The sequence below is a fragment of the Vulpes vulpes genome, chromosome 5, assembly GCF_048418805.1.
Source record: "Vulpes vulpes isolate BD-2025 chromosome 5, VulVul3, whole genome shotgun sequence".
Taxonomy (NCBI): domain Eukaryota; kingdom Metazoa; phylum Chordata; class Mammalia; order Carnivora; family Canidae; genus Vulpes; species Vulpes vulpes.
In genome coordinates, this window is record NC_132784.1 from 130,314,501 (window position 1) to 130,328,811 (window position 14,311).

The 14,311-nt window shown below is 43.4% G+C and overlaps 1 protein-coding gene across 2 annotated transcripts in view; it reads left to right on the top strand.

Annotated features, from left to right (window-relative positions):
- POU6F2 (POU class 6 homeobox 2) overlaps positions 1 to 14,311 on the top strand; it is a 475,740-nt gene that overhangs the window by 415,264 nt on the left and 46,165 nt on the right. For both annotated transcript variants that reach the window (XM_072760041.1, XM_072760039.1), the window contains one exon: positions 3,817 to 3,954. In XM_072760041.1, the coding sequence (XP_072616142.1) occupies positions 3,817 to 3,954 (138 nt within the window). The remainder of the gene's footprint in view (positions 1 to 3,816; positions 3,955 to 14,311) is intronic.

Consider the following 14,311-nt stretch of genomic DNA (forward strand, 5'->3'; position numbering starts at 1 on the left):
CTAGTAGCTTCCTTCAAGCTACTCTTTAAAAATAAGTCAAATAACATTGGAGAATACAGTTAAAATATCAAAATAGAGAATATAGTTGCCTGTGTCTACATTATTTCCAAAGAGAGAAGATATTTGTAAAGGTGAGTTCTAATTCTGAAATAAGGATGAGTAAAAAATCCTCATGCACAATACGAACTGTGAGAATGATAACTAGCATTTACATACATGATATATGCCAAGTATTTCATCCTCATCACAACTGTGTGGATGGTACCATCTTTACACTCATTTGATCCATGAGACAATGAGGCATGATTTACTTAAACTCATAAGCAAAGACAGTCTGGTTTCAGAGCCAATGCCCTCCCCCATGGACAGACAGGGCTCTGGAGCCTTCCTTAACTGGTACAAAATTATTTTTAAAAATTATTCCGTTATGTTCTCTAAAATTGGGGGAAGGCAGGGGATCATCTTAAGAAATTAGTCTTTCCATTAGGAGGTTTTTAGACTATCTGTGAATTATAGAATGATAGCTTGATGTATTCAAGGCCCAGAATCCATATGGAGGTAATGTGAGAACTCTAGGGCTCTGCAAATCCTTGCTTGGGGAGCTTCCACATTTACAAACAAGCCTGCACCAGAATTCAGCACGACTTTTGAGTTTGGCTTCGAAAATGCAAGTATGTAATACAATCAGACTTCGTTTGGGCCATCCTTTGCTACTTAGGTATATTGGCAATGAAGGATCTGAAGGCGTAAACTTGGCAGCAACTTCAAAATATCCAATCGGGTCCCAGAATGTCAACATGCTCATTATGTACATTTATTGTGCCCGGACTCCTCGCTGTCGAAATCTACCCTGAGTCTCCAATCAAGAAGAAGTACTGATAGGAACACTGCTAATATGACATGACTGGGGACAATACAGAGTGACATGACCCGAGGTGATGAAGGGAACACTTATGGTTTCCTGACCATTCCCTCCCCCTCCCTGCCACATATCTTGATGCATATTACATCCCTGCCTTGGCAGTCACAGACAGAAAAGCCCAAAGATATTTATGAAGCTGCATCCATCACCACCACCAATGGTCCACCTGAAATGCTGTCAGTGCGCAGATTGACTCGTACCCACTGTCTGTGTGTACCACAACCCTTCGCCTTAGGTTCTAGCCCTACTTTCAGGAGCCAGAGAGGCATCTCCCCAGAGCCCCCCATGCCTTTCCCAAAGACCAAGGGAAATAATGAGTCATCGAGGTGGCATTTGTTCCATGAAGAAGGAAAGGCAGCAAAGGGAAGAAGCTAGGACAAGGATATCGAGGAAATAAACATGAAAAATCAATAAAATCTGTACATTTGTGGTTGCTTCAGCAACTTTCCAGAGCAGTACAAGTATACCTGTTCCCGCCCCGTAACAGGAAGACTTAGAGTCTGCTCTTAGGTAGCTATTTTGTTTCATATTCAGAACCATAGTTTATCCTTTATATAATGCAACCTACAACATATAAATGGGCCCTATAGCTGAACAATACACTCCTGTCCTAAATGTAAGGATTTCTCCAGTATACCACTATATCCAGAGTAAATCCGTAAGTAGCCATTTGAACTTTTGATTGACCTAGATGTTAGGGAAATGTCTTACAACTTCTGAAAATATTTTCACTTCATTAAATGGGAATCACTGTCTATCTTTTTCAGAAAACATTCTGCACGTGCTGATTTAAATTTTTTCACCCAAAATTCGTGGACAAATTTTGCATATTCAACACTAGCACCAAACTGTACACGATTTCATTTTCTTTGAGATTACGAAGTTTATTTTGGGATCTCTGTGAACCTGGGGTGGGGGGGTGGGTTTCCATTGTGGTTTTAACTTGTATTACATAAAAGAAGTGTAAACGCAGCAGCTGGCACGTGGGCTGAGACGGTGTGCCGATAGGCAGCATCTGTCCTGGCAGTTTAGGGGAGGTATTCCCAAAGATCTCCTCATTTCAAGAGTGAAAAAAAAGGCACACAATACAAAATCTTTCACCTAAGATAGTCAACCACAAAGCAGGGAGAGTTTTCACTGACCATCCACCACTATTTGCTTCATCTACACTATAAAAATAAAAAAACAAGACCAGGGCCAACCTGAAATTTAAATCCCATGGTGGTAATCTGGGATAAGACAGGGTTTCTTTGAGGCTGATGAATGAGAATTTTTTTTTCTCCTTAAAAAAGGAAAATCATTCCTGTCTTTTAGGAGAGAGAGATAAAGGCAAAAGACACATAAAGTCATGAGTCCAAGATGGATTTTTCACTTCTTAAAAAAAATATGCTGGGTCAATGGGATTTCTGTAGAACTAGTTACGTGAAATTTGGTTGTAGATGAAAAAAGAAACCAAAGAGATAAGGATATCACGTTAATGAAAAAAAAAAGTACTAAATTCCTCTCCCTTTTGGTGTTTCCTCTGACAATTAGCATTCCTGTCCTCATCGGATGTTATAAAACTCTAGGCAAATTTCCAAAGGAATGAAGCTATCAGATATATTTGGAGGGAAAGAAAGAGGGAAGGAGGAAAAGAAAAAGAGAATGGAGAAAGTAAGAAAGTAGAAGAAGAGCTTCCGGGACATTCTGGCATTAATTTTTTTTCCCACCAAGTCTTAGTCTTGGCAGGCTTTTGCTAAAATGCAGGAATTTCATGGATGTGGGAACTGGTGATGGAAAAATGCATTATTATACACAACAATCGTTGTACTTGAGAGGAACTATATGGGAAAAAATAACACCCTAGAATAAATACAAATGAAATTCATGTATCAAAACCAATACTGTGAAAATAGTTTAAATGTTTCTTGAATTTATATCTAGTCATTAACCTAAATGCAGATTTTAGTTCAAGCTACTCTCCTGCCTCGTGGTCAGAAGGCCTGAAAACCTGTGGCGTGGAAAATTGGCAGGATAAAGAATATTGAATTGGTCTCCATGGAAAAACAGGTTTTGGCAGCTATAACCTCCTCCTTGAGTAGGTTCCCTCTACCCAAGTCAAATTCTCCTCCCGATTTCACTTTTGTCCTAGGAAAGAGACTGAGGGAAGGCCACATATTAAACAGCAAACAGAGAGATGTCCACCTGGCCATTCACCAAAGGACCTTCCTCATTGGCCTTGAATGCCGTGATCGGTGTGAGGCCCCCTCTGCCCATACCCCACCACCCCCCCAAACGTCCCAACCCTAGACTCCTCCTCTAAGAGCACAGAGACCGGAGCTTTCCATTTCTACCAACTTTGGTTTTCTTCTTCCTTGGAGAAGAAAGTGAGGCGAGGCATCTGCCTTATCCAACCACCCGAAAGGAAACTTCAATTCACAAATAAAAATGATGGATTCATTTGCAGAAATCCTTAAAATCTGGTCCTCCCCTCTACTCCTACTCCCAACCTATTTGAATCCCCATTCCGTCCGCTCACCTCAAGTCAAAGAGACATTTCCCCAGAGTTTTATTTAGGCTGGAGGACAAAATCCAGGGACTTCTCCAAAATCACTGGTCCATCTGGCAAGACCCTACCGGCCCACTGAACCCCCGGGACCCACCTCGCTCTCCCCTGGGGCTCCACTAAGCAGCCCAGGGTTGGGGGAGACTTCTCTCTTCCCGGCCTCAGGTCCAACCATCCCAAGAGCCCACAGCTTCCAAGGGCATGTGTGCCAGGCTCCCTCCCATGGGTTCTGGGCCCTTTGCATGAGCCAGTTGGAGGGAGAAGGCCCTTCCCCCACGTGAATGTGTATCCATGTGCTGTGCCGATGCCTCTCTTGGTGGTTTCACCCTAATCTTTTCTCTCTTTGCAGCTGGTTAATAATCCACTAGCAAGTCAGGCTGCAGCGGCAGTAGCCATGGGCTCCGTAGCAAGCTCACAGGCCTTTGGCAATGCCCTCTCCAGTCTTCAGGGGGTCACGGGTCAACTAGTTACTAATGCACAAGGACAGGTGAGTGGGAGATGGGAACAAGAGTGAATTTTTATGGCAGATTGAACTCGGAAAGGAAATGAATTTCTTTTGCATGACAGTGATATGTAACCGCATCCATTCAAGGCGAATAAATAATGTTTACTAGCAATGTCAAGAATAGGAGAGGGGTTGGGAGGTGTTTCTATATTTTAGAAGCAAGATTTTTTTTCCCCTTCTCCTGGAAGGTCTAAGTTTTATTTTGTTTTCATTTCTGTACAATGGCTCGTGTTCTGACCTTAAGTGAAGGAAATACTTTTCATGACGGGGCTTGCTTGCTTGTTTGCTTGCTTGCTTTTTTTTTTTTTTTCTAAAGGTAAATTTTAAAAATAAATGTTTCCATTTTGCTATTTTATTTATTCATTCTTTTGAAACTTGGACCATGGGGGAAACTGGTCATCTTCCTTCCCTTATCGCTGTAAGATTTCTAAAGCAGCCCTAAGCAAGCCCATTTCTGAGTGGTTGGGGATGTGATGGGAGGGACCAGTATAGTCTTGTAAGAGCAGCCCAGGGAAGGGGTAAGGGCCTCTTGCAGATTCTTCTGGAAGCCCGGCCAGTTCTTGTACACCTGCAGGTTTACTTCAGCCTGTGGGGGGGCCCGCAAGCCTTCCTCATGTCATGGGCAGAATGCCCGCTCCCTTACACCACTCCTGTGCCCTCGTCGTGACGAGGATGCTGGTCCTGAGGTCCCCAGGATGCTGACCGAGCTTCAGATGAGGGGGCCTCCCCCCTTAAGACCCCAGGAAAGCGAAAAGCTGCGTGAAAAGCAAAGCGGCATTAAAACCCGAGGGAGTCAGAAGTACCCTCCACTCGAAGGCTTGACACAGCCCCTCAGGGCCAGGGCACCTTGACCTCCAATGTGGCCATTGCTGAGGATGGAACACGAGGCACACGGAGCTTGCAGCTTCTCCAGGATTTTTCCTCCCAGACCTCCTTACTCAGCAGTGAGTTCCCGCATCCCTGCTTGGCCTGCTCCGTGGAGAACAGGCATTGCGACGCCTTGAACCCTGTTTTTATTTTACATAAAGAGTAAACAGAGATGCATTATAAGCTAAACCATCTCAATCTACGTCTCAGGGGAAAAAAAAGCTGACCTTGTTATATTTCCTGGGCGGGTGCAGGATTGTCCCGTCAGAACCCCGAGGGCTGAACGATGGAGCTTGTCAAAGAGCAGCCCCAGGTAATGAATCATCTTATCACAGGTGCACACCACACATATTAAAGGACGGTTGTATGAACACCGTGCCCTCCACAGTCACCTTTCAATGTCGGCTTTAACCCTTGTTCCAATCCCTTTTCATCAAAGGATCATTTTATGCAGCCGGCTCTAAATGGAGGCTCTCAAAAGCCTATTAAGATTTCTGGAGGGACGGGGTTTTGGCGTGGAGGAAAAGTTGGCTATAATATCTATAACTCATACTCAGATCAGGTCGGTCCTGGAAGCTGCTTCCTAGAGTTATGCCCGAAATAGAACACCCCGATTCGTTCCTGCCAGGCGGCTGGCCCTTGAGATGTAAATTTGAAGAGTTCAAGATAAAAAGCTTATCCACCACCCATGTGTATTTCCCTCTGATTTTTCTGTTCCAGCATCCCAGTAAAATGTACCACTCTGCCCCACCGCTTGAGAATTTGTGATGGAGAAAATGCTTTATTGATGAGAAGGAATTATTAGCAGTTTATTCTTCCAGTGATTTAATGGTCGGTCATTTTGCCAGTTACAAATCCATCCCCTTCTCAGGGGCTAGAGTTGCAGCCTTTTTGCTCTGTTTGGCCTCTGCTGGGTCCAATCCCAGGGCCAGCTCTCCTGGCCCATGCGTAGTACCCACAGGAAAATGAGCTCCAGATGAAAAGCTTCGTTGGCACTCCGCATATATATAGAATAAGAGTCGAATTTTTTTTCAAATTCTTTTGTTTTAGAAAATGTGCTATGGTATTGATTCGATGGTGCACAAACCTCCTCGAGTGAAAAAAGAATTACATCACAGAGGAATCGCTATTGCCCACTCATGAGGTCTTGTCTGAGAGTTTTAGAAACATATCCAATGGCATCATGCCCTCCTAGTGCCAGAGAAGACCAAGGCGCTCACATTTCCAAAACAGATGAATTGGCCATATTCCTGTAGCACTGTATGTGCTCGTGTGTTATAATATAAACACAATCATCTTCCCAGAAAAAAAGTGCATGCTCTGCACCTCTTGACACAAAGATCCTTGGGTGAAACTTATAAAGTGGCCAAATTACACCAAAGAAGGGCAGAAATTATTTAGTGTGTGTGTGTGCTGTGTGTTGTGTGTGTGTATGTGTATGTGTTCCTTTTGCTTGTATTAATGCCGTACCAAAAAAATAAGACTACATTGGAATCAGGTTAATATAATTAGCCTTGCTCAAAAAACCGTGTAAACTAGAATTACTTTATCTAGCCCGTTTTCAATTCCTTAAAAAATCTCCACAGAGCTTTCCCAGAAAAGGTACAAAGAGAAAACTCTTAATATATTTATAGATTCTTTCATTTGAGTTCTTGACATCAACTATTTTTTTACATTTGAAAGTCTGCCCAGAAGTAATAACATTAAAAATCTAAACCTGGGTTTGAAAAAGCACGTTTACCTCACTGATACTTTGGGAGGTGGGGCTGTAAAGGAGGTACCAGTGGGGGTGCCCTGATTCTTGCTCCCCACTGCTAACATTCTCTCTCTCTCTCTCTCTCTCTCTCTCTCTCTCTCTCTGTCTCTCTCTCTCTCTGCTCCCCTCCCTCTCTCTCCTACTTGGAAACCAAGTTGGGATTACCCAGTAAAGAGCCCTGACAATACAGACCTGCCTAGGATAGGGTTCAAGCTCTCCATGTTTCTAATTTCAGACCTTGGGGCAATGAATGACTTAACCTTTCTAAACCAGAGCCTCATCCTCAAAGTCAAAGGCAACCTCTGTGAGAAGACCCTGGGGCCAGTGGCTCATGGTCTCAGGGCAAGTGTTTCTAGGTCTTCCTACACAGCAGGGCGGATGCCTACCCCATACAGGGAGGGAGACGTGCCCCAATCTCAACAGGAAGAAAGCCCACCCCTCTGGGACTTGGAGTTTTGCTTCCTTGTCTTGGAAATGTAAAGGGATGAGAAATCTCCATGTATTTAAGGACTTTCGTTTTTCTCTTCTTTTTGTTTCCTAACCAGTTCAGTCATTATTTTACCTTTCTGACTCTGCCATTCATTTGCAGTTAATTCGAAAGTCAAACACTATTCCAAAGAGTGATTAATTTTAATGGAAATACTATATTCTAAAGTTGCAACACACATGTCTTACCCATGTTCAAATGTTTTAAAGTGATGACATACCCAACTTCACTCTGACATGGAAGGTAGCAAGTTTCCTATTGGTAATTCATGATCATGTGATTTATAACGACTATCACAGTGCTGAGAACAACATTCTAGTTCCCTTTGCTTACCAAACCAGGAACATGTATGAGTGTGGAAGCCAGACAAGGGAATGAGCACTAGCTATAGACCTGTTTGAATCCCAAGTCAGCCAATAACTAACTAGTTCTGTGACCTTAAACAAATTACTTGAGCTCTCTGAGCTTCAGTTTTGCTATGAAGTGAGGACAATAAAATCCAAGTCCCTAGATTATGAAGATTAAGTGAGGTAAAATGTATAAAAAGGCTACCATAGTGCTTAAGTATACAGTTAAAGACTCAGTAATAATAAGTGGCTGCAGAATCATCATCATCATCATCATCATCATCATCATCATCATCATCGTTTAGAGTTCTGTTTAGCATTTTCTGGAAACCTATCTTTGATTTGGGTAGATAGCAAGAGGCAGTACAGCATACAAGCAAAAAGAATGGGCTCTGGAATCAGGCAGCAGTTCATCAGCTGTGAGACCTCAGGCAATTGATTTACCTCCCTTGTGCCTTAATTTCCTCATCTGAAAAAAGGAGTAAAGGGCGCCTGGGGGGCTCAGTTGGTTAAGTGTCTGACTTCGGCTCAGGTCATGATCCCGGGTTCCTAGGATCCAGCCCCGTGTTGGGCTCCCTGCTCAGCGGCGAATCTGCTTCTCCCTCTGCCCTTGCCTCCATTCGTGCTCTCTCTTTCTCAATCTCTCTCTCTCTCTCAAATAATTAAAGAACCTTAAAAAGAAAAAAAAAGAAAAATGAGGATAGAAAGGGAACCGGCTTCTAGGATTAAAGAGTTTAGTGCATAGACACATAGCCATTGTGCAATAATGCTAACACTCAGTATATGCCGTTATTAAGAGGCTGTGTGTTTTCAGTTCACACTGCACACACAAACCCACTGTGTGTGTGAGGAGTTTGAGATTTTGAGAACCCTAGCAGCAGAACATTAAGTTAATTTAGGGAAATCTTATCCTTACCCTGGATAATGCAGTAGGTGTGTGTGTGTGTGTGTGTGTGTGTGTGTGTGTGTGTGTGTTCTTAACGCTTATTCAGTGGGTATGCTCAGGATTTGGCAAGTAGATTTCCTATCGATTTGTTCAGCTATAGAACTGGCTTCCCTATCGCCCCTGGCAATATCTCCTTATTGGCATTATTGCAGAAAAGTAAAAGCAAATGAAATTTCATTTTATCCTGGGGCGAAGGAAAGCATTTTACATTTTAACTGAAGCTCAGAATGTTTCCTGATGAAATTAGTTCTCAACCGCTGTGACATTTTCTTAAGTGGCAACAAGTCAAGCCAAAGTCCTTCCCATCCTTAAAGAGCCAGTCAAGTAAAAAAAAAAAAAATCAACTAAACCACATTACTTTTTTTAATGTATAAAAAAGGAGGGGGGCACGTGAGTGGCTCAGTGGTTGAGCATCTACCTTTGGCTCAGGTCGTGATCCCGGGGTCTGGGATCAAGTCCCGTTCCCTGCTTCTCCTCATTCTGTGTCTCTGCCTCTCTCTCCATGTCTCTTGTGAATAAATAAATTAAAATCTTTTAAAAATAAAAATTAAATAAATAAGAGAAAAATTAAAAGGACTTACCCATTCAATTCATTACTTAAGAATACACACAGCTTTGTATGAATAAACAGTAGCTGAGCAGAGCTGCTTTGGCAAGACAAAAGGATTTGCAGTAGGCAGGAGCTGCCTTCTGAAAGGACCACAGGCCACAATCAAAGAAAAGCAATCTGCTCATACTCATAGTAGCCTACGCATCATAGCTTAGAAAGTACACCCTTGACTATGCAAAACCATGGATGGTGAGTCGCCTCTATTCAGCAGCCCTGGGCTGCAGAAGGGCAGTTGCCAAGGCAGGATCATCACCAGCCCCACATCTGTACACAGCAACTAGAAGAGCATCATATTCTCACAACTTTCAAATGTGAGAAACATACGTGTCTTAGCACTGAAGAAGCATGATGCTCACATTTGAACATTCCTCTGAATTATAACAATCAAAAGCTAAATAACATCTCTGGAAGAGCAGCTAAGAGTCTGGACTTTGAAGGAAACAGGTCTGATTGGAACACATTTCTAGCTGTGTGGCCTTGGATAAGTTACAGAACTTTTCTGGACCCCTGTTCCTCATCAGTAAAGATGGGAATGATAAGACATCTCACATACTTTGTGGAGCCTTTAAACATAATTGTAGCAGAAATGTGCTCAGCACAGGGCCTGTGGTCATAAGTATTTAATACATTGTATTAATTTATCAATAAATTCATGTTATAGCTCTTCTTTTTAGAATGAAAAGCCAATAATTGACCCTGAACTACGGGTTGCTAAAGTAATTCAACACCTAATTTAAATAAAAAGATGAGAATCTTTTAGAGAAAGTCACTACAAGATAGACGAAAGTGAAGTTATAATAAATGCAAATCTCAGCCAAAGAATTGAGATATAATTCATTTTTTCAGTAAGCATCCATTGAACCTCTCTGTGAGTTTTATTAGCTCTGCATAGGAGAACAAATAAAGCCATAGCTGCCCACATTTGTAAAACTAATTTCAAACCCTGTGCAAAGGAGGTAGTGTGTAACTCTGACAATGAGACCAGAGCAAGTAAGGTGCTTTAAACACATCCAGCTGAAGTCAGTTGATCAGGAATTTAGGGAATTTCACATATACACTTTTATTTTGCTAAAGATTTTATTTATTTATTTATTTATTTATTTATTTATTTATTTATTTGAGAGAGAGAGAGAGAGAGTGAGCAAGCACAGGGTGGGGAAGGGGCAGGAGGAGGAGAGAAGCAGGCTTCCCCACTCAGCAGGGAGCCCAACTCAGAGCTCAATCCCAAGACCCTGAGCCCAAGGCTGATGCTTAACCCACTGAGGCACCCAGGCACCTCTTGTTTTATTTTTTATAATGAAACACATGAAATGTGTAAAAAAAAATTTTTTACAGGGACACCTGGGTGGTACAGTCAGTTAAGCATCCAACTCTTGATTTCAGCTCAGGTCTTGGTCTCACGGTCTTGAATTCAAGCCCTACATTGGGCTCCACGCCTAATAAAATAATACTAATAAAATAGTAATAATATTTCACCAAAGATAAAGTAATAATATTTATATAATATTGATAATATAATAAATGTTGATAAATAATAAAAATAATAATTAATAATAAAATATTTTACAAAAAATACAAAAGGATCCTTGTTCAACCACATTAACAGTGACATAAATGTTAAGATGTTAACATTTTTCCTTATAAGCTTCAGTTGTCTTGCTTATTTTAAAAGAAATAAAATATGACTGATACAACTGAGGCCTTGACACCTTCTCCTCTTGCCCCCTCCCCCAAGGTGATACTATGACAACGTTGGTAATTCCTGTCATGCAAATTTTGCATCTTTACTAAAAAGTGTTATCTTTTGGGCAGCCTGGGTGGCCAGTGGTCTAGCTGCTGCCTTCAGCCCAGGGCGTGATCCTGGAGACCCGGGAATCGAGTCCCATGTCAGGCTCCCTGCAGGGAGCCTGCTTCTCCCTCTGCCTGTATCTCTGCCCCTCTCTCTGTCTCTCTGTGTCTCTCATGAATAAATAAATAAAATCTTTTTTTAAAAAAAGATGGTATCTTTTTAAAAAGCTGCCACTTTTAATACAAAAAACAGAGCATATTGTTTAGATCTTTTGCATAACTAAGAATTAAACATGTTTTACTGAAAATTCAGAGTAAGGTCCTAAAAATTCAGAGTTGGTATCTGTTTTTCCCCAAATACGAATAGAACAATCTATTTAGGTTGTGGTTTTGGCCATGTTTGCTAAACCAAAACTCAAAACAGTCTGACAAAAGATTTTATTTTCTCATTTGCAAATATCATTATGGCAAGTGTTTAAAAAGGTGTAAAAATTCGATCACGTGCAGTAGAATACATATCAAATAAGCATTCTGTTAATCGCATTTTTTAGGACAGAGGGAGCACCCACGTGCATGCAAGGCTGGGGGGGCGGGTGGCGGCAAAGAAAGGCAGAGGGAGAGAGAGAGAGAATCCCAAGCAGGCTGCACACCAGGGCAGGCCACACAGGAGGCTCCAGCTCAGGACCCTGAGGCCCTGATCTGAGCCTCAACAGAGAGTGGGAGGCTCAACCGACTGAGCCACCAGGCGCCCCTTAACCGCATTTCTAAAACACTTTTTAAATCAGCTCTTTCTAGAGACTGGGAAATAAATGTTCATGGGGTTAGTAACATTATAAAAATTTTACCCTGGCTTCATCTGAGTAATAAAGATGAAACAATAACAACAATAAACAACCTCAATCTTTCCACTAACATACCAAATTCCCCCTCTGAGCCCGATTGAGAGCTTTATTTCCTCATTTCAGGACAGGCCATTGCATTAAAGCCCCGTTTCCCTAAGTGTGCGCCTTGGCCATGAACGAGCCCCCACCCCCAGCCCGGGGCGGTGCGCGAACCAGGGTTGGGAGGGGGTGAGCTCCACCTTGGGCGAGGTGGGGCGCGGCGGGGGGGGCTGGACTCCCGGACCCGCTCGCCCCGGCCTCCTGCTCCGCCCGCATCTCGGGGAGTCGAGCGCGGCAGGGCGGGCGCCGGGTTCCGGTCCGCGCGGAGGAGCAGCCCCTCCCGGCCCCCGGGAGCGCGAGCGCGAGCGCGGGGAGCGTCGGGGCCCGAAACACCGACCCGGGCGGGGGGAAGGGGGAGGGGGAGGGGGCGACCCCGGCCGGGCCCTGCGCACCGCAGGGATTTCGCGGGACGCGGATTTCCGCGGTAACCGGAGGGACGCCCGGGGCTCGGGCCCAGAGGGCGCGCGGCAGAAGCGGGTGGGTGCTCAGCCTGCACCTGTCGGCCCCTCCTAGCCCCGCCCCTCCTAGCCAAGCCACGCCCCCGCCTCGCCCAGCCCAGCCCCGTCCCTCCTAGCCAAGCCACGCCCCTCCTGTTAGTCAAGCCACGCCCCTCCTCGCTAAGCCACGCCCCTCCTTGTCAAGCCCAGCCCCCGCCTCGCCCCGCCCAGCCCCTCCTAGCCCCGCCCCTGTTAGCCAAGCCACGCCCCTCCTCGCCAAGCCACGCCCCTCCTAGCCCCGCCCCCACCGAGCCCCGCCCCCTGGGGCTCCTCCGGGCCTCCCCCCAAATCTTTTTTTTAATTTTTAATTTTTAAAAAATTCTTTAAATAAATTTATTTTTATTGGTGTTCAATTTGCCAGCATGTAGAATAACACCCAGTGCTCATCCCTTCAAGTGCCCACCTCAGTGCCCATCACCCAGTCTTTTTTTTAATTTTTAATTTTTTTAACTTTAATTTTTAACTTTAATTTTTAATTCTTTTTTTAGTTTTTAATTTTTTTAATTTTTTTTTTATTTTTTCATCCCCCACTTCTAAAACGAGAGGGCTAATCCCCTGAATGCCAGCTGCCCAAAGGGCTGGCCAGCTTGAACCAGAAATAAAGCACCCTCTGAGATCCTTCTTCCTCCCTCCACTCTTCGGTACAACCTGTCACGCGCAGTTAAAGGAGTTGGCCAGAAATACGCAATTTTTTTTTTTAATCTCGTTTTAGGGGATTTGTCTTGTAGATTGAGCCAGAGAAAACTAAGGTCTCTCTTATGTAAAGCAGAATTTTGGATTGTAGTGTTGTTGCTTTTTTTTTTTTTCATCTAGCCACTGCTTTTCTTTTCTTTTCTCTTTTCTTTTTAATTCTTCATCTATGAGTATTTCATTTTCCTGGGAATAAGGAAATGTGTTCTTGTGTAGGCTCCTGAATGGAGACTGGGCACATCCTTTCTAGGTAAATAGGAGAGGGGCTGATTAACTGATGAAGTAGCCTAATAAACAGCTTTAATTCTAAACAGGTCATATTTACAAGGCACTGTTCATAGACAGTTCCCTCAGAACGGGTCTGACTTCTCACATCTTTGACTAGCAGGGTTCGCAGTTGGTGCACTCTGACGACTAAATACTATCACTATCTGGTGCTCATGGAGCTCATTTCATGTGCCACGTTCTAAAACCGTGTTAGTTCTTAGAAGAGCACTACTAAGTTTTAGTTGAACATTCCTTCAGGCTAAGTGATTTCTAGAAGAGAATAATGGAATTAATTATAATTATATAGTATATTATTAATTATAATTATATAACCTAATTATGCTCCCAGGCACTGAGCCTTCACCATGGGGCTGGTATCATCTGTGATCCTGCCAGAAGACTTGACCCTAGTTTGATTACACCAGCTGTACAGAGGAGCACACTTTGGGGATGACACCTTTAGGAACTGGCGGAACCGAGATCTGAGCCCAAACTCCACATGCTTTGTCCCATACCACCCTCACTTTCTTGGGGTTAAAGACCTAGGTTCATTTCCTGGATGTTCTGTTAGACAGGTCACTAACTCCGGAAACATCCTTGCCCCATCTGCAAATGGGAACCATAATTCTTGCCCGATCAACCTTGAAAAAATATATAAACACACACACACTTGAAAACTATTAGAAGCTTGCCAAATAAATATGTTACTTTAATCAATATTTTCACCATCATTATTTTTGCTGATCAAAGGAACTGAAGAAGGAGTTCAGGAAAGTCTCTAAAGCAGTGAGATAATCTTGAAAAAAGATGACCTCAAGTCTCCACTTTATCTTTCCTGGGAAAATCATCCTCAAGGCATCAGGGTCCAGGGGACTGTAGGTCACCAAGCATCCGAGCCAGGCAGGAAGAGTGCATGGTATGTGTTTCATATGGGCGCTCACCGAAGTGAGCCTTTCAGAGTTACATAGCAAACTCGATCCCAGCGAATCTTGGGTTTTTTGTAGTATCACACAACAAAATGATTTTGGAAATGAAGAAGTTCCCAGAGTGGCAAGGCACCATATATTTCTATATCCTTCCCTTTGGAAGCTGACCCTCTAAGGAAGTAAGCCCTTCCAAAGAAAAAGAGATCTAATACTGTAT